The sequence below is a fragment of the Dama dama genome, chromosome 22 (genome assembly GCF_033118175.1).
Source record: "Dama dama isolate Ldn47 chromosome 22, ASM3311817v1, whole genome shotgun sequence".
Lineage (NCBI taxonomy): Eukaryota > Metazoa > Chordata > Mammalia > Artiodactyla > Cervidae > Dama > Dama dama.
The window spans coordinates 44,471,582-44,491,863 of record NC_083702.1 but is presented as its reverse complement, the minus strand read 5'-3'; the positions used below and the strand labels follow the sequence as shown (position 1 = coordinate 44,491,863).

General features: G+C 49.1%; 1 protein-coding gene across 3 annotated transcripts; it reads right to left on the bottom strand.

Annotated features, from left to right (window-relative positions):
- Positions 1 to 1,775: 1,775 nt before the first annotated feature.
- Positions 1,776 to 20,026, bottom strand: LOC133043922 (apolipoprotein L3-like). 3 transcript variants are annotated; one of them, XM_061125349.1, is made up of 10 exons: positions 19,991 to 20,026; positions 18,909 to 18,977; positions 16,428 to 16,652; positions 12,490 to 12,588; positions 11,436 to 11,526; positions 9,681 to 9,785; positions 9,434 to 9,517; positions 9,147 to 9,253; positions 7,229 to 7,349; positions 1,776 to 4,551 (listed from the first exon to the last, which is right to left on the bottom strand). In XM_061125349.1, exons 8-10 carry the CDS (start codon positions 9,175 to 9,177, stop codon positions 3,681 to 3,683), a joined length of 1,023 nt encoding a protein of 340 aa, XP_060981332.1. In that variant the 5' UTR covers positions 9,178 to 9,253; positions 9,434 to 9,517; positions 9,681 to 9,785; positions 11,436 to 11,526; positions 12,490 to 12,588; positions 16,428 to 16,652; positions 18,909 to 18,977; positions 19,991 to 20,026; the 3' UTR covers positions 1,776 to 3,680. The 3 variants fall into 3 exon arrangements, 2 of the variants coding, with proteins under 2 accessions (XP_060981332.1, XP_060981333.1); XR_009689789.1 differs by lacking the exons at positions 7,229 to 7,349; positions 9,681 to 9,785; positions 19,991 to 20,026 and having other exon boundaries at positions 4,418 to 4,551; positions 18,909 to 18,936; XM_061125350.1 differs by lacking the exons at positions 9,681 to 9,785; positions 11,436 to 11,526; positions 16,428 to 16,652; positions 18,909 to 18,977; positions 19,991 to 20,026 and adding an exon at positions 14,126 to 14,364 and having other exon boundaries at positions 9,434 to 9,474.
- Between the last annotated feature and the right edge of the window lie 256 nt (positions 20,027 to 20,282).

Here is a 20,282-nt window from a genome sequence, read left to right as displayed (position 1 = left end):
CCATGAAACAGGCCCGGGGGGTGAGAGCAACACCCAGATGCTCCCCTCTCCTCCCTGGAGAGGAGGAGCCTGAGGCATCCCATGAAGAATCCTCAGAAGGTTCAGGCAGGTGCAATCCCAGATGGGTGACCAGTCAGAACATGGCCTTGGAAGGACTTTCCCTACATACCTGCTCCCACCCCCAGCCCCTCAGTCCTGCTCCTGGGGATCGAGTGAGCCCGGCCTTTAGCTCTGCCCTCAGGGGACCCCAGGCTCCTGAATGCTGCTTTAGTCTGAAATTAGGCTTTGGCATCTGTGCTCAGAGTCACAGATAACCGTGGGGAGGTGAAAGCAGTTGCCGCTAAGGTCGATATTCTTATGGGTCATTCTAGGCTGTGTTGGACATGGGTGGGGCAGGGCAGTGCCCCAAGGTAAACACAGGAAGACTGTTCTGGAAGCTCCTGCAGGAGTCCTTGTGTGAGACAGCCTGGGTGAGGTGTGTTCTGTCTCTCTCTGGCCCTCTGTTTATGACTGACCTTCTCTCACAGCTGCACACAAACCCTCTGCTCTCAGTCACCCTTGGGTGTCCACCCTGGTCCCCGGGTCTGGAGGAGGAGTATTCCCATGCTCTGCTGAAGTCAGATGACACGGGCTCCCCTGAGGATCTCACGGGGCCTGCAGGGCTCCAGGGTCTGAGGGAAATGATTGGATGGGAGGCCAGTGGGCATGCAGGAGGAGCCATGTAAGACGCACTCCCTGAGAACCTTGGAGACAGGCTCACGGGGAAGGAAGTCAGGCATCCAGAGCCCAGGTGAACCCATCAGTCAACGCAAGGAAGCCTCAGTGAATCAGCTCATATTTACTGAACCAGATTCTAGACAACACAAGGTGAAGAGAAGCAGAGCAACCTGAAATATCTTCTCCAGCCTCACCCGCAGCTGAAGAAGAAAGCGAGGGTCAGAGAGTCGTGTCTGTTGGCCCCAGGCTGTTTCATTTCCTCACACATCGCAAAGTTCCTTGGCCTGTTTCTGCCTCCTTGTTTCATCCTTCTTTCTTTCTTTCTTTCTTTTAATCAACCTCTGTTCCTACTCCACACTTGGACTTTCATGGAGACGTCCCCGGTCTCTCAGTCACTCTGGACCCAAAGAGCACCTGGTGACGTGTCACCTGTTCCCCCCACGGTGCTGTCACCAGTTCCCCCCACGGTGCTGTCACCTGTTCCCCCCACGGTGCTGTCACCAGTGCTGTCATCAGCGCCAGCACCATCCTTGTCATCAGAGTCACTGCCTGAGGATCCACACGGACAATGCTCCATGCAGACACACAGATGGCCACAGGGACATGAAAACATACTCAACACCACTAATCATTAGAGAAACGCAAGTCACACTACAGTAAGTTATCCCCCCTACAGCATCAGAGGGGCTGTCATCTACATCTACAATGCTCTGAGGCTGTGGAGAAAAGGGGACCCTCCTCCACTGTTGGTGGGAATGTAAATTGGTGCAGCCGCCATAGAAGACTACATGGAGTTTTCTTAACCAACTAAAAATAGAGCTACCATATGATTTAGCAATCCCACTTCTGGGCATATATCTAGAAAATATTAAAGCTCTAATTTGAAAAGATACATGTCCCCTGATGTTCATAGCAGTACTATTCATAACGGCCAAGACATTATATTAACCTAAATGTCTGTTGACAGATTAATGAATAAAGCAAATGTGGTACATGTATATATACCATGGAATACTACTCAGCCATAAAGAAGAAGGAAATAATATTATCTGCAACAATATGTGTGGATCTAGAGATTACTATACTGAGTGAAGTAAGTCAGACAAAGACAAATATGTGATATTAACTTATATGTAGAATCCATAAAATAATATAAATGAGCATATTTACAGAATAGAAAAAGACTCATACACATAGAAAATGAACATTTACCAAAGTTTGGGGGGGATAGATAAATTAGGAGATGGGGTTAACAGATACACACCAGATAAACAAAGGCCTGCTACTGTAGTAGCATAGGAACAGTATTCAATATCTTGTAATGAACTATAATAGAAACGGATAAAAAAGAATATAGATATACACATGCTGAGATGTTCTGTCGTGTCTGACTCTCTGCAACCCCATGGACTGTAGCATGCCAGGCTCCACTGTCTATGGATTTCCCAGACAAGAATGTTGGAGTGGGGTGTTATTTCCTCCTCCAGGGAATCTTCCCTAGCCAGGAATCAAACCTGTGTCTCTTGCTTAGCAGACACATTCTTTTTTTTTTTTTTTTTATAAAGAACAAGACTGTTTTATTAAAAGCTTTATTCAACTTGAATATGATCATTTGTGCCAATTTTGTTAACAACCCTCATCTGAGAAGTGCTTTGCTCTCTCCCACATTGGTCTTCATGTGCCTAGGAGGCAAGAACTTAAACTACAACCTCCCTCTCATCCTTAGGCTTCTTCCTTCTAGATGGTGGTCCAAGCTGGCTTGACCATCCCCCTGTGCTCCTCCCAGAGGTACCTGTGGCACCCACACCTGCAGGTTGCTGCTTGGCCATCAGCTCTAGGACGGGACGATTTTAGAGTGAGGACAGAATACAGCTCAGGGTTTTGGACAGTAAGGGTAGTGATGACTCCTATTTGTGACCTGGCAAGTGACAGGTTTCCACATCCATGCCCTGGCCTTTCACTTACTCCCAAGGCAAGGAGCAAAAAAAGTCAGCAGAGCGGAGGCCATGGTTATGTGGAGACGTGGTTCACTAACTGGACTAGGAGAGGATGAAAACAATTGCATGGCCAGGGCCTGGAGCTTACAGACAAGGGAAGAGATAAAGGAGAGGGGTCCACTTCCTTTTCAATGATCAAGATGTGAGTAGACTTCTTAGCAGACACATTCTTTACCACCTGGGAAGCCCAGATAAATACATAGATACCTGTATGATTGAATCACTTTGCTGTATACCTGAAATCAACAGAATATTGTAAATCAATTATCCTTCAATAAAGCAAACAAACCAAAGAAGTCACTGCCTTAGTAAGATACATCAGCTAGGGCCACAGGTGAGTTGATGTTGGAGGAGAGGCCTAGAGATCACCAGCAGAAGACTCTTCTTGCTGGGACATCACAGCCTCTGGAGGGCGATAGAGGAGATCCTTCGGTTGCTCCTTCTGGATCCCAACAATCCTAACTCTCTGACTTTCTCCCGTTGTCAACCCGTTCCTATACCTGGCCTCTCATTGCTAGTTCACCTGCCTCTCCCTTTATTCTGCCTCCAGGGTCATCTTTAGTCCAAAGGAAGTGGTTTCTGACGGGAGGGGAGTTTGGGGGAAAATGGATGCATGTGTGTGTATGGCTGAGTCGCTTTGCAGTTCACCTGAAACTATCACAACACTGTTAATCGGCTATACTCCAACACAAAATAAAATGTTCTTAGTATGAAAAAAAAGTGGTTTCTCCCCGCCTCTCATTCTCTCGTGCCCCCTCCTCCCTTAATGCAGGCTCCAAGCCCCTTCCTTCTCTCTCCTCATCCATCACCTACATCTATCCATGCACTGCTTTGCTCAACCACAGAAATGCCAAATTCCTAACACCCAGCTTCATTAATGTGGTCTCCCTGTCTTTCCCTCTAACAAGGTACCTCTGCACTTTAGCCCCTCACGTGTCCCTGGACCCTGCACTGCTCTGGGGGTGGCTAAATCAGGTCCTCCTGCAGATTCTCATAGATCTGGGTGAGCTCCTCCAACTTCCTCTCCAACTCCCATGTCCGCTGCCTAAGGCTTTCAGCTGCTACTGTCTTGGCACCATCGTGCAAGTGCTTTGACTCCTTCACCAGCAAGCCCACATCCACCAGAAGGAAAATCCCTGCAGTGGCCAAGCCCGCGATCTGGACTCCTTTGGTAATTGTTAAAGCTGTCGCTCTGAAACCTCCCTCTATCTGCTGAATGGCTGGGCCTGAGATCCTCCCAGGTCTCATGTAGATGTTTGCATTGGCTGCAGAGCCAGGGTTGGCTTTGCCTGTCTCCATGGCATAGATGTTCATTTCAATGCATTGCACAGCTTCTGTGACTTTCTCTGTTGTGTCAATAATGTGGGGGTTGCTCTTGAGTACCTCTAGGAGAACCTTCCATTTCTTGACGACACTTGACATCATGTGACTGGCTTCGGTTTCTGCTGATGACCTCTTCACATGTTTGATGATAGTGGTGGACACTTGGGTCACAGCCGCTGCTGCTCCCAGCCCTATCCCAGTGGCCAAGAGCGCCACACTGGCCCCCGCTGTCACGGGTGCCAGAGCCAGGCCAACAATGGTCAGAATACTAGACACAGCACCGGTGCTGTGGGCCATCAGGTTGGAGATGGTACATCCCTTATGCACCTTGTCAACCTCGTCTGCGAGCTTGTGGAACTTGCCTACGAACTCCTCCAGCTGCCGTTTCACCCGAGGAAACTTAATCAGAAACCTCCTCCTGTCCAGCTGCTCTTTGGGGACTCTTTCTTGGTCCTCCTCAACCAAGGCTCTTTTTAATTCGTCCACGTATTTGTGTAGTTCCTCTGCCTCTTCCCTGTAACAATGAAGGTCAAGGGATTAAAAATGCAGTTTGCTTGTCTGTAAAATTGGCTCCATAATATCTATTCTGCATAAATACAGATATGTTACTATCAATCAATTAGAGAAGAATTTTATAGGTGTAAACTTTTCTCTTCCAACCTCAAACACATTTCATACTTTATAGATGCTCCATCTTGACATAATTAAACTTGGAATAGGTAAACAAAAGTCAACTTAGGATACTGGCAACTTAAGAGAGATATTTGAGAGAAATCCCAGGTGGTCCAGAGATTACAACTCTGCACTCCCACTACCGGCCTTGACTCGATCCCTGGTTGGGGAATGAGGATCCCACAGGTCATATGGCTCAGCCAGAGAAAAGGTATGTGGTAAAGACGTCTCACAGGTGGGTCAACACCTTCACTTTGAAAGAGTTTTTGCAGTAGAAACTCCACAGATAAACAAAGACAAGTAGGACTGGTTGAGAAAACCTTCATTCAAGGGCCTCGGTGTGTAGTGAGAAGTCTCCCTGGTCTTTGCCCTTGGCTCCTGCAAAGTGATCCCTAAGCCCCTAGAATTCCGGCTGATAGGAGTGTCCTTGCCTGCCCAGGCCTTTGGCCACTGGTCAGTCTGACAAGGTGACGAGTGATCGTAGGTCTCTGGGTCTCTTGGTGTCAGTTCTGCCATCTGGGAGAGCTGGACGCTAGGGCACGAGTCTGACCTCCAGAAGGGGCTGGAGATGACAGGTCAGGGTAATCTGGCTTTTAAGCAAGGTGAGTGTTCCTGATGGGCAATACTCTGTGCATCTTGTCACACACTGAATGCAGGTCAGTACGTGTCCTGAGGACAATGGAAGCTTCGACTGTGAAACCTGCCCAGACTCTGCCCTGTGGCTTGTAGGAACTTTTCTCCTTCCCTGTAGTAAACTGTAGCTGGGATCATGAAGCCCTCAGTGAGTCCTGTCTATTCTATCGGGAATTCTTGAAGCTGAGAGTTGTTTTGGGGATCCCCTAAATTTGTGACTGAAGTCAAAGTAAGGCCTGTCCTGGGCACTGTGCCCTTACGCTTTGCAGACTGGCTGTCTCTATGACTTAGAATTTTTTAAACCCCAAAAGTCAGAGCTAGAAGCACCTTATAATCATTTGGTCTGCCATCTGCTGTCTTCTAAGCATTGTGGACCTTCTCAGCAGAAGGTCACTGGGTCCACCCACTGCCCCAGTTGACAAGGAAGCAGGAGATGTGCTATGAGCCCTGGTTTCCCTTTGACTCTCCAGCTCACCTCACTGACTCCTGACCCGTCACCCAGCACCCTCAACCACTCAGGGGTCACCAACATAACTCACAATTTACCTGGCGATAGCTTCACCTGCCTGCACCCCAGGCTGTGTGCAACTTTGAGGAATCTCTAAAGATTCAAGAGACTTGAGGAAACACCCATCTGAACGGCTGAGCCTGAAGAGACCGGAACTTGCACAGCTGGTGGAGGAAGTGTTTTCCTCTTGGGTGGGGATGCATGAGGCTCCTCAGAATCCCTCAAATGACACACAATTGGAGCCACTCATTGTGACCCTGGAGGGCTCACTGAGTCACAGGGCCTTCCCACTGACAGGGGGACTCCACGTAGACTAGGAGAGGGTCCCAGATGGAGGGAGAAGCCAGGTCCAAGGCAAGGTGTGCAGACAAAGTCACCCAGGGCCCTCTAGCCCAGCATGAGGGGATCCCATCAGGGAGGGAAGAAATGCTCCCCCACCCCGGCCCACTCAGGGGACCTCTGCTAGGGTCACAGCCCCTTCAATGCTGTGTCCTTAAGGCCCACTCTCCTCACTCTAGTCCTGGCCCTGCTGCCCAGCACTGCCTACTACTCCTCCAACCTGGACCCTCTGCTTCACCCTGACCCCTGGGTCTGACCCTGGTGCAGGCCTCCCTGGTCCTTTGGACAAGATGATTGCTCTTGGTTCCCCACCTCTGACCCTGCAGTTCACTCTGAGGCCATCACCATAATCCATCAGACTGAATTGTTCTTCCCATTGGACACAGGACAGATCTGAGATTCAAAGTCTTAAGCCCACAGGCCCAGGAGCTGGGCAGGGCTAGATCCAGGATCCCACCAGCTCCTCCAGTTCCTCTCTAGTCTCTCTGCCTTATGGGCCAACAGGATCCGGCAGGGTTGGTACAGCTCCTAACATGGGGAATAGAAAGACTGTAGGCAGAAGCCAGGACACAAATGGTGGTGTCAGGATTTTCTAACTTGTCCCAAAGGACATTCTGCTTGGTTCTCATCACCAGAAAGAAGACCCTTGAGCCCTGTCTCTTCACAACAAGTTTTTTAAATGTTTGTATTAACTGAGTACTTAATCTGTGTCAGTCATTACAGGAAGCACTTTACATGCATGATCTCAGTGTCCTCACAATAAAAATGAAAAGATGAAGAAACTAAAGCAGAGAGTAGTTCAGTAACTTGTCCAAGGTCACATAACCTGCCCCTTCCTTGCAGGTTTCAATTCTTCTCAACCTCAGATTATTCACTGTCAGCAAATGACATGGAAGAAACATTCCTGATGGGATCTTGAGAAGGAACACCCTTGACCCCAACCATAGGGTCCTGCCTGGAGGAGGTGTGCCTGCCAGGAGGAAGCTAGCCTGGTGCTGGGGGATGTGGGTGACCTTCCTGGTGCACATGGGCAGGTTACCTGGACAAACCGGCCTCAGTCTTAATTCTCTCCAGGAATATATTCAGCAGGAGGAGCAGTTCCTTTCTGCTCAGTATGTCCCAGAGACATTCAACAACCTCCTCAAAAAAAATCTCAATATCTAGATGAAAGAAAAGGGAATAAGATTAGAAGAATTTGTGGTAGAATATAAATGTTATTGAGTATAAAGTAGTTAAAATTCATCTTGCTGAGCAGCAGTCGCCTGGGGTGCTCTTGGTGAGGTCACCTATGGTTATAGATGGACTGTCCCCCCACCCCCAATTTGTGTTGAATGTTAACCTCCAGGTGACCTTTTTGAAGATAGGGCTTGTAAAGAGGTTAGGTGGAATGAGGTCCTACGTGGGATTCCCAGGTAAATAGAGGTCAAGGTGGGATTCCCAGGGAGTCCTAATGGTAAAGAACTTGCCCACCAATGGGGGAGATGTGATAGATGTGGGTTTGATCCCTGAATCAGGAAGATCCCTTGAAGGAGGGCATGGCAAGCCACTCCAATATTCTTGTTTGGAGAATCCCATGGATAGAGGAGGCTGCCAGGCTGCAGCCCATGAGATTGCAAATAGTTGGACATGACTGAGCAACTGAAAACACACACACAAAGAGAAGAAAGAGCAAGTGTGATCTGTTAGTTACCACTTCCAGAATAGACGGGCAGCACCCTACAAATGAATGCTTTCATGTTTGGGCAGTGAAACAATTGAATACTCACCTTAAATGTGGTAAAGAATGTAATGACTGTAAATATCCTGAGATCATTGCAGGGTAAGATTACTCCTCAATGAGTTATCAAAATCCCTGTGTGATTTCAGAGATCTGGAGGTTATTGAATTGCAGCTAAGATATTGGTGGCCAGGCTATATATATGTGTGTGGACTGGGACGTGATATAAAATGTGTTTCTTGGTAAATCCACACAAAGAGGCATTATTCTTATCTCACAGAAGAGGAAAGTGAAACTCAGGCAGGAGGAGGGACAGCCCAAGGCCACAGAGCCGAAAGCTCTGAGGTTGAATACAAGGTCAAGTGTCAGACATTTCTTGGACATGACTTTGAATCCTCCTTACATTTAAAACTCCTGTGGCTTGTTCCTTCTACTCTATAGGACACAATGGGGATTCTTTGTAACTCATTTTTGGTGATGAGCATGCAGTAGTGTATATAGAAGTAGAAATATAACGTTGTACACACGAAACTTAAGAGAACATTACAAACTCATGTTACCTAGCTTTAGAAAAGACTTTAGGATCACACGCCATTGAGTAAAACTACCATGTGAGAACATTCCTGCTTCTGACCACAGACTCTAGGATGGGCAGGGGAGGGGATCAACCATGTGGAGGAGGGGTGGAGCCAATATGATCCTCATCACTCCTCCCCTCCAGGTGGGAGGCGGCAAAGGCCAGAATGAGGTTCAGTGCAGAGTCCACTGACCCTTGCAGAGTGGCTGGGCAGGTGGCTGGGCAAGAGCTGGAGGAAACAGCTTCTGTGGTGATGCCCCAGGGTCTGGGAGCAGCAGGAGGCGAGGGTCAAGGGAGAGAGCAAGAGAAGCTCCAGTGATGCTGGAGAACCTTCTCTCCCAGGCCTGCCTGGCCTTGGGGACTTCCGTCTGCTGTCCATGCTCCGCGTGTGCTCTCCCGGCCTCTGTTCTGAGTCACTTGCTGGGTGGTGGGAGAGAAAGGAAGTCAGCACCTTGGTCATGGATCCTGAGCAGAGGGTCAGGAAGGAGGCTGCGGGCAGACCCCGGGATGAGGGGAATCTCCTGGTCTCTCTTGGAAGCTCAAGGATGCCTATCCATCCTCTTCATGGTTCTTGATTCCTCTGGAGTTTAACTCAGCCTGGAAACACCACCCTCAATTCTGGATCACAAGTAGGAACCTTCCAGAGAAGAGGCAGCTGACTACCTGAGCAGTTTCCGAAGTTTTCTGAGCTCATGGTGGAAGCAGGGGCTCTCAGAGGCCTCCCTCAGCTCCTTGTCTGTGTCAGGCTGGAAGGAGGTATGACCTCAACCCTGGAGAAGAGAAATAGACTGTGAGCTCCACTGCGAGGGCGCAGTGGCTGCAAGGAACAGCGAGGGCCAAGTTCTCAGCGGGTTCCCCTTGGACGGCCACCAGGTCCTCCACGGACTTAGCCCAGTGTGGTTCTCTGTCTCCTGGGCTCTGCTGGTTGTTAGTTCAGCAAAGTCACTCACCTCCTACAGCTCCTTCCAAGCCAAGTCAGAATCCTGCTCTCCTGTTGGGGCCAAGAAGAAGGTAATCAGACAGGAGACAGCCATCTGTGAAGTTATAGGAACAATCAAACCAGAGACTAGAACAGATAGGAGGTGATACTCTGGAAATGAAGTAAGGTTGGGACACCTGTGGTTTCCAATTGGTATTAACTAATATTAATAGTAATATTGATCCAATGTCATTGATATGCCGGCTCCTGAAACTCACTTAAACTTAGCTCAGTCCAAGTTTTCGCGCTGGTGCCAGAGTCTGGACTGGAACCCGAGTCTTTCTGATGCAAATCACACATTTTGGATGACTATGCTCTACTTCCTAAAATAAACAAAAATCTGTATTTGTGGATATATGTTAACTGGTAAATGACTGTTTTCATCGCAAAATGATGAGCTCCCTGTGCTCAAGTCTCTCCTTGACAAAGTTCCTGGTGATACAGCTCCCACAGCCCAGGTCCTCCTTGCTTCTGCAAGAGCCTTTTTTCCCACAAGGGCCTGGAGTCCCACCAGCCCTGCCCCAATTCCTGTCTCCCTGCTCTGAGTGGCAGAGAACCCCTGCAGGTGTTCTGTCCTCCTTGCTTTCTCCTCCTGATTATTGGACTAGTTTCTAATTCTTTATGTAAATAATACTGCAAAGTATATCGCCTTGTATAAAACTTCACCTACATCTGAGATTGTATCCTTAAGCTATATCTAGAAGTAGAATTAAGATCCGAAGGCATCAACACCTAAAAAATTTCCATACCTAGAGCCACAATGCTATGCAAAGAAACTGTATCAATTTATGTTCATACTTATAATATATGAGTGTGTCCATCCTTTCAGATATATGCATTCTCAGTGGTCTTTCTTTAAATAAAAGATCATATGTTTATCATTAAATAATTTATTTTGGTTCTGCATGTGATTAACTTGCTGTGGGAGATGAGAAAGGAAAGCAAGTGTTGATGATGTTTAGCTACTATTTTTGAGAAAGCAAAAGAGCATCTGTCAACTACTCTTCCTGAGACTTGACTGAAATGATGGTAAAGGTATATATTGGTATAGTACCATCTACTGATAAGAGTGCATGGTTTCTGTAGTGTTACCATCTTCACTTCTGAAGTGGTTACCATCTTCACCTAACACTCAAAAGGTCTCTGGTTCACAATCGAGTGGAAACAACTTCACCTGGGCTTCCCTTGTGGCTCAGTGGGTAAAGAATCCACCTGCAATTCAGGAGACGTGGGTTCGATCCCTGGGTTGGGAAGATCCCTTCTATAAGGGAACAGATACCCACTCCAGTATTCTGGACTGGAGAGTTCCATGGACTGTGTAATCCAAGAGATCACAAAGAGTCAGACATGACTGAGCAACTTTCACTTTCACTGATAAGAGCAACTTGTGTTTGTGATTGTTGCTCTGCATTGGTATCAGCTCTGAAACTTTACCAATGGTACCTCATAATTTATTCCATTAGCTTTGGAGATGTGTACCATTGTATCCTCATTCACAAATAAGGAAGCTGACACAGGGATGTTACCTGACTTACCTAAGATCAGAAGTCTTGCCCTTGGTACACTTCCACCCCACTCACTGGGTCAAGAACCCATAGCCTGCCTCTCCTCCCTCTGCTGCTAATAAAAACAAGCATGGGAGCAATAGGAGACCAGAGTCTTTAACAAATATTTGAAGACTCACTGGATGGAGAAGTGATAGCTGAATAAAGAGGAGTGCAGTAGAGGGAGAGAAACAGGGAGCATGTTCACAGGAGAGAAGAATGGTCTCCTGGGCAGAGCCCTAGAGAGGGAGCAAGATGAGAGGAAGGCCGAGGGGAGAGCAGGGGACAAGTTCACCAACCCCACATCCCATCCCATAGTCACAGCAGCCTTCACTCTTCACAAGACATTTAGAAGGTTACTTGACAATGAGATGCAGGAAAAAACATAGATTACATGTCTGTTTAACTATGGAGGAAGGTAAAGGATACCCATGAGGGAGATAGACGTGGGATCCAGGAATCAGGAACATCAACCCAGTGGGAAAGGAATCCAAGGATCCCAGCTGGGTGCACAGCAGACCTAGAGAGAAACCAGTACAGAATGTGATAAGAAGTCCAAAGTCTGTGGGGACAGAGCACTCGGTATCACATGATGCACAGTTGGAAAGAAATGGAGGAAATGTTGAAGAGAAACAGTGCAAGGGGTGAAGATGAAGACAGTGAGAAACATCAGGAAAAACTAAAGTGCAGGAGAAGGGGATGACAGAGGATGAGATGGTTGGATGACATCACCGACTCAATGGACATGAGTTTGGGTAGGCTCTGGGAGTTGGTGATGGACAGGGATTCCTTCTGTGCTCCAGTTCATGCGGTCACAAAGAGTCGGTCAAGACTGAGGCTGAACTGAATGGACCTGCTGAGAAGCATCGGCAGCTATATGGTACAAGTTAGCTCATAAAAAATGTATTAAAATATCACAAAAATGTAAACTCTTTTGTCTTATTTTTTTTAATCTAAAGTAAATATATCTATGTCCAAGTCCTTTGGAGACTGTTTTAAAACTGAATCAATATGAATATATATACTATGATATAACTCACAGATGTATAATATAGTGATTCAAAAATCTTAGTTTTCTTTCATTTATAGTCATTATAATACAATCTTTATCTTTTAAAATGAAACAGTATTTAAATATGTGAAGTAAATGTACTTGTTAATTTAAAAATCGAAATACACTTCTAGAACTTGGGAGGCAAAGCACTGAAAGGAGGAGGAGGATTAATATCTCAGTTTATAAAGCTGGGAATCAAGAAATAGTAGGTCTAGTCGAGAGCATAAGAAACAAGGATGTAAATAAAGTGCTTACAAGTACAAAGCTTCTTAACGGAGGATATACAATTAGTGAGATAATGATATAAGGAGAAGAAGGGGACAGGTACAATAGAAAGTAGAAAAATAACTGAAATCCTCATTTTTCCTAATAAGAAGTTAATAAATCCTATCAAATTTAAGTCAAGAAAAAGCAAAATGCAATACCTACTACTTATTAGCGATTGTGGTTGATGATTTCCCACTTTGCACCAGGCACCTTCCCAATTGCTTGGTATGAATTCACTTCCTTTTACTTCTCACAATGATCCTATAAGAAAGGAAACTGAAGCTCAGAGAGGTTAAGGAATATACTCAAGCCACGCAGCTAGTGCGAGAGCCAGAATCCAAATCCAGGTTCCTGTCTCCTGCGTACACATTCTCACACTATTCTACCTCCCAAAGTAGTAATATCATTTAAAGAGACTGATTAACTATCTAAAGAAGAAGCTTTTCCTTGGGAAGGAATGAGCAGAACCCTCTGTACAAATTGATCTGTTTTAATCATATGCTCTTAGGACTGGATTGTTTTAACTGTAAGACAACAGAAGTCACTTTATAGCAGACAATAACCCACAAGAATCGGGTGGTTTCTAGTGCCACCCCCTAAAGATCATGGAGGCAGTTGAATTAAATGCCAACAAGAAATGTGTGACTCCTGCTGTGACAATTGTCAGTGTAGGAGACATCTTTGTGCTGATGTAACTTAGTTCTCTAGAAAAGTAGGCATGAAAATAGAGCTAAACCAGAGTAACGAGAGTGAACATGCTTGGCTGAAAAACATGAGTGGACTGTAAACAGATATTGTCCAGCAGCATCTTGCCCACCCACGTGTGCACACATGGGCTTCCGTCCCCTCAAAGGAAGGAAGACCCCTTGCCGGGGAGGTGAATCCCAGAGACCATCATCTCCATTCCTGCAAAGACAGGATGGTCTTGAAGATGGTCAGAGTAGTGGTCATAAGGGGACATTCACATATAGTAATAAATAATAAAAGATAATGATTGCTATGAATACATTTCATTGAGACAGGTTGAGTCTGTGAAAGGTCATGAGTTCATAATAAAATTCAAATGAGAGGACTTTAGAAATGTATGGCCAAAACGAGAGACATAAAGTTTAAAAAGAATGCTAGTGGTTATGCAGGGGACGCAAGGCGAAAGAGATATGGGATCCCTGGGCAGGGAGGATCCCCTGGAGAAAGAAATGGTTGCCCACTCCAGGAGTCTTGCTGGGAAAACCATGGACAGAGGAGCTGGGAGGGCTGCATTCATGAGGCTGCAAAGGGCTGGACACACCTGAGCGGGTGCCTTTCTTTTGTCTCTATGGTGCAAAGAAGAGTGAATGTGATGGGAATATTCTGTGTTAATTGAATTTAATAATAAGAGGAGTCTTGATGTCTATGGGTATATTCCTTTCTGTTTATTTACATGAATCTTTACAAAGGATTGAGAAAGAAAGAACCCCTGACATCCCGAGGCTGGCCTGGTATTACAACAGGGCGATGCTCTTCTCCTGTTGGATGTAAAGGCTCTCACAGAACTCCAGCCTCACACAGGGTCACCCTGAGAGCAGGAGTGAAGAGGACAGCAAACACCCATCACTGCGCCCTCACCCACACCTCGCCCACTCCCTTGGCTGAAAAGCATGACTGCTCCTTCTTTACCCATTACAGCTTTATCCTCGCTCTGGTCTCCCCTCTCCACTGATGGAGTTACTGAGACCCCATGGTAGTGCTGCCCCCATTCTCAGCAGCACCCAATCTAGAGCAACACCATTTCCTTAGAGCTCCCCCCAAATCCCCTTACCTAAGCTCCACTCCTAGAATCTTTCCTTCTACACCCTCCACTGCGATGCCCACAGCTCTCCCTCAGGAAGAGTAACCATCAGCTTGTCTTAGGGGGTGTGCCTGGTGGCGAAGGCTGGCAGCATTATCATGTGGATGGGAGAGAATTCACAAAGGCAGGCCCTCCTCCAAGTAAATAGGAGAGGAGAGCTGGCTGGCCCCCTGCCTCCTTCTCTGCCCAGAAGCTGCAGGACCCCAGGAGACAGGTCACCTATTGAAATCATGAAACATGAGAACAGAGTCAAGTCAGAAAAAAGAGGAGGGCTCAGGCAGAAGGGCCGACTCCTGGATGATGACAAACAATTGTAAATGCGTTGAACACTTGACTCATCCTTCTGTCCTTCCCTCCCATTCTTGGCCTGGTCATGACCCTTGTCTGGGGCATCACATGGGTGTGGATGTGGCCAGGGCTTCCTCTTCTGGATTCCTATCCAGGGCATCCTCCTCTGTTAGCCTCTGAATGGTCCCTTTCTAGAAAGGCTGTTGATGGGAGAGGGGAGGAACCTGGAGAAGCCTGTCCCTGCCCAGCTGCATGGCCAGTCATGCATCCCTCCCCTCCTCATGGGCAGACAGATTCTCCCCAACCATCTCCCTCATGTGCCTGCAGCCATGCTCCCTGGGAAGGGAAAGGGGTGTTAAGAAAGTCCTTAGCCCAGCACCCAGACCCTCCCGACTGCCCCAGCTCCTGTCTTCCTCACACTCTCTGTCTCCACAGGGCCTGCTGCAGGACTCTGACTCCTCACTTGGCACAGGCTGCCCCTCCCCATGAAATGTGTTTCCCCACTGGCCTCACTATGTGACGGGTTACTTGTCCCTGGAGGCCCAGCTCCTAGCCTCCCTCTGCCACCTTCCGCCAGTTCCTCTCCAGCTCCTCTTAAAGGTCACACTTTTCTGGTCATGGTTCTCTTATTGCTCAGTTTCCCCAGGTCTGAGAACCCTACCCACATCACGAGGGGCCCTGTCTCTTCTCTGCTGCTCCTCCTGTCCAGGGTCTCTGGGCATCCTCCGCCCTCCTGGGCACAGCCTGGCCAAAATATGAGGGGTGGGACCCCTTCTGGGGACATGAAACAAGCATCTTCTCGATGACACAGCACAACCCCAGTTCCCCTGTGAAAGTTAGAGCGGGACGGAGAGTAGAAGGGGGAGAAAGAGGAAGAGAAAAAGGTGGAAAAGAAACTAAAGGTTGTAATCAGTCAATCATTCAAAAGGATCCAATGTAAACCAGAGAGAAAAAACTGAAGGGGCTGAAGGAAGCATTAACAGTAACATTGATTTGAGGAAACCTTTCTAAATACACACATTCCACAAGATATAAAGGAAATTCTGACCTGCTGGACTCTTGGAAATTAAAATTGCCACGGATCCCATAAATCAGGTCAGAAAAAACATCTGCACCCACAGGGAAAATGGAAATCAGCTTTTAAAACCTTAGTAAGAGAGTAGAACAACCAGTTCCCCAGGAGGTAGGTTGCCCAGGGTCACACAGCTCTCTGTGGGCAGAGAGGAGGCCAAGACCAGGCCTTTGAACATGGGTACGAGGGAGGGGTGGGAATACGGTTTTAACAACACTAAGTTTCTAGGGTTGGCTCTGCCAGTAAAAAACATAGAGTTAAGCTCATGTCCCTCCTGTTATTCTGATGTCTGTAGAGTTTGGCTTTTTATCTTGATATTGCCACACCGGGATTGCATGTGGACCTTGTGCAGTGAGCCTTTCTCACTTCTTCCAGCAGGGCCATCTTCCTCATACAAGACCTCCCATCACCCACATCCTGAGCAGAGGGCCCGGGGAACACAGGAAGCCCACCCCCTTTGTCTCTCCACATGGTGTCCTGTCCATCTCCAGGCCAAGGTCTCCCCCAGGGCCTGGCACTGAGCCTGGCACTCAGAGGCAGGGTTTTTCACAAACCCTGATTCCTTGTAACTGAAAAACCTCCCGTTTACCCCATCTCCCCAGCCTAGCACCCTGGGAGCAGCTTCAAGGTGGCCAGGCCATCGGAGGGGAGGCTCTGACTCCCCTGTCCTTCTCCACCCGCTCTGCTTCCTCCAGTTTCCCAAAGTACTGAGCACCCCCAACACCCACCTTCCTCCTGGGCTCACTGCTCATGTCTCAGGGGTCCACGTGCTGAGCTGAGCCCACCAGGACGGGTGCCGCCCTCCCTCTGCTCTGTTCAGGGGCCCTCGGCTGGGAGGAAGCCCTCAGACACACCTGCCTCCACATCCAGACTCTGCCCCTGCTTCACCTGCTGCCTCGGCCATGGCCTCACCTCTCTGAGCTTCCAGTTCCTTCTTCTGTCAACTAGTGACATCATGCTTTCTCAGACATTCATCCTGAGGACGGGGAGATGGGCAGGGTCCTTCTCCCCTGCTTACCCAGGCATCTTCCTCTGGCTGAGTGTCAACAAGATCCAGAATGTCTCAGTTGTGCAGATGCAGCCACCAGCTGTGCATCTCTGCAATGACCACACACACCCTCTGTGCCCAGATATACTCTGGGAAGCAGAAATGAAAACAAAGCTGTCACTTCTGAGTGGTTCAAGTCAAACAAACACCCGGCCCAGCAGGCCACACCCTGAGACTATTTCCACCTCCAGCTGACCCCCTTAGAGAAAGAAGCCCAGTCCTGACATTCCTCAACCTTCTTGACACAGTCCACTCCATCTCAGGCTCCATGAAGGAAGACCTGTCACCCCACACACTGTGAGTCCTTTGGCAAATCACTGCCCCCCCCCCCCATTTCCATCTTCTCACCCCTCCAACCCTACACTCGCCAGCCTGCCTGCCTCATTCACCCTCGTGCCTCCAGCATGCGGTGCAGTCCTAGAGCAGACCAGTTCCTCAGTGCATAGTGGTCATACTCTGCTGCTGAGCATCATGTCCAGGTGGCTTCCAGGATTCGCTCACACTTCTAGGTTCTTCTGTCAGGGACACCTGCTGCATCCAGCCAGGTGAAATGTTTTCTGCAAAGCCCAAATCTGGAATCACCTCCTCTGAGAAGCCCTCCGTGACCTCTCCTGTAGAGTCCACTGTTTCCTGTTCTGCTCCCATGGTGTCTGGAAGAGTGGCCTAAGGTCACTGATCAGCCATTCTTCCCATGCCCTTCCCCTTCACCTTTTGATCAGATCCCTCTAGACTTAGCCCTGCTGGCTGGGACGGAACTAGTGCCTTTAGTCCACATGAGGAGGGCCGGCCTTGGTGGTCACTGCCATTAAGTGGATGCAGAAGTTCATGGGAAGGGCTGAGAGCACGCTGCCCTTTTCTACCTCGGCTTACCTCCACCTGAAAACAGATTTTTTTCTCTCCAAATGAAGGACTTTAATCAGAAAACCAGTGTCCTGGCAACTCAGAGAAGTCTACAACGGAGAGCTGGCCCTGCCCCCTGTTTGGTTCCTGAGCAAAGAGCCTCTGTGGACGGGGGGCTGAGCGTGTGCCAGGCACTGTGCTCACAAGGTCCACGCCTTTCCTGCTGAAATCTCTCATCAGCTCTAGGAGTGAGGGCTCCGTTTCACGGATGAAGAAATGGAGAATCAAGTTCCCACAGTCTGAGAGTCCTGCAGCTGGACTGCTGGTGAACTTCTCGGGTTGCCTCAGGCAGAAGTGACTGCAGGGGACCTGGATGCCCCATGGAGGCCCGCCTGCCCTTCCCTCAGGGCTGCTTCACCCCAGTTAATGTCCCTGGGCCATTATGGACCCCACCATCCAGGATTGAGGGAGGGACAGAAGGTTATTCCATGAGGAGAGCCAACCATAGTTTGGGCTTAAAGCCAACTGTTATGTATCTCTTGTGTTTTGCAGGTAAGGGCTCTGAGAGGAGGGGACAGGTGGGCGCTTTGTTCCAGCAACTCAGGGACGTGTGTTTGGTGGGAGAGTGTCAGCAGCTCACGTCCTGCAAACATTCACTTGACACCCTCTTCCCAGGGCTCAGGGCTCAGGCCAGGACAGACGCCCCAGAGCGCAGACACAGAGGAGTCAGGGGCTCACGGGCAGCCGCCCCGCCCAGTGACCTGCGCAAGTCCGCCCCTCCCGCACAGGAGCCGCCGGGACACCAGGGCGCCTCCGCCCCGGGCCCGGGGTCCTTGGGGACAGCCGGCTCTGGGTGTCACCCCTACAGAAGGGACACAGGGAGGGACAGCGGGAGGCAGGGGTTTTTCCTGCAGGGAAAATCTGAGCACAGTCACCCCTCCCGCCTGCTCACTTTAAGCCTCAGGCAGAAACCCAGGAAGCAGGGGGGCGGGAAAGTCACGTGGCCTCCCCGGGGGACACCTGTCTGCGTGAGGGCGCCCAGGCCCCGCTTCCTCAGTGCCTCCACCACAGGACCGCTGGGGGCCCTGAGCCGGTGGTGGGCGTCCCGGGACTCACTTCCCAGCCAGGTAGCCCCCGCATCAGGCCTGGAAGCCGATGATGGCGTCTGTGATCTTCAGGTCCCGCTCCTCACCCAGGTGGCCCAGCATGACTGCCCAAAGAAGACCTTGCTCTGGCCCATGCGGTACAGATTGCTCTCAAGCTCCAGGGCCTTGATCTAGAAGAGGAGAGCTGGCCGCTGACCACATGCCACCCCAGCCAGCACGGAGTCCTGGAGAAAGGCCAAGGCCCTGGATCGGGCTTATGCTCTGCGGACGGACTTCTCCTGGTGCAGGGAAAGTGGGGTGGAGGGACACCAGGAAGGGGGCAGGAGGGGGCCAGCACGGGCCAGGTAAGGAGTCAGACTTGCAAAGAAACACAGAACCTGGGCCTTGAAGGGATCTTACCTGCTGGCATCTCTGTCCCCATGCATTTCTAACAAAGGTGGCGGTGGACCTGGGGATTCCGGTACATTACTGTAGGTAATTAGAGAAAGTGTGTTTTTTTAAACAGGTAGTTTAAAATCAAGAGGGGCTTCGACATAGTTTAAAATCAAGAGGGGCTTCAACATACTTGGGAACGTAACGAGCGAAGCAGGGGAAGTCAAGAAAGTGGGGCCAGGTGCAGGATGGCACACAAGGGCCACTAGTGGCTTGGGAGCAGTGCTGTGACAGGATGAATCTCTCATCAACAACTGTCATTGATGAGGAGGCTGGGCCCAGACTGGGTGTAACCCAGCATCCGAGTGTAACCAGTTGTTAGACACTCTGTGCAAGCAACACAGTTTGCCGAGAAGAATCAGCTTTAGTCTAAGCCAGGACCTTCACAGGCTCAGGACACCCCTGTTCAATTAGGTCCAAGCCCTGGGATCCAGTCACTGGAGGCTGTGTGCCAGATCATATGCAGTCAGCTCTGCCACTTGCTGCCCATAACTTTGGCAGTAACAAAGCCAACAATGCCTACAGCTGTGGCCCTCACCCAGGGGGCTGTGCCACACTCCCTACAATTCCCCAACCCTCACCCGCAGATATCCAGGGATGTCTGGAAAAGGCAGCCCCAGAGGCTTGGGAGGAGGGAAGGGGCTCGAGAGAGAGAAGCTCATATCAAAGATCTTGAAGCCAGTGATGTCCAGGATCCCGATGAACAAGACGCCCTGCCTCTTGGTCTTGACCAGAGCCTTGTTGATGCGCAGGACCAGCCAGTGGAACATGCGCTGATAGGTGGCCTTGGCCAAGGCCTTGGTGGCAAAATCAGCCTGCAGGGACACCCAGGGTGGGTGGCGGTGGGAGGCGGATGTGTCAAACACAGGGAGCCTTGAAGTGCTCATTCCCTTTACCCCAACAATGTCATGTGCAGGGCCCAGCCCCAGAAAAACAGCCTCAAAGATGAGGAGAAAACTTCATACACAAATATGTTCACTGCAGTGTTATTTAAAATGAAGGAAGTTGCAAGAGCCTAAATTCCAATAATATAGGCAGAGCGAACTTACACATTTTCAAAGTTTTAGTCATTCAGTTGTGTTCAGGTCTTTGTGAAGCCACGGACTATAGCTGGCCAGACTCCTCTGTCCATGAAGTTCTCCAGGCAAGAATACTGGAGTGTGTTGCCATTCCCTTCTCCAGGAAGTCTTCCCGACCGAGGGATATGAACTTGGGTCTCCTGCATTGCGGGCAGATTCTTTAGGGTCTGGCCACCAGGCAAAGACCTTTTTAAAATATAGGGATAAACTAAAGTATGTACAGAAGAAATGACAAGATGTTTGAGGTTTGCTTCTAAAACCA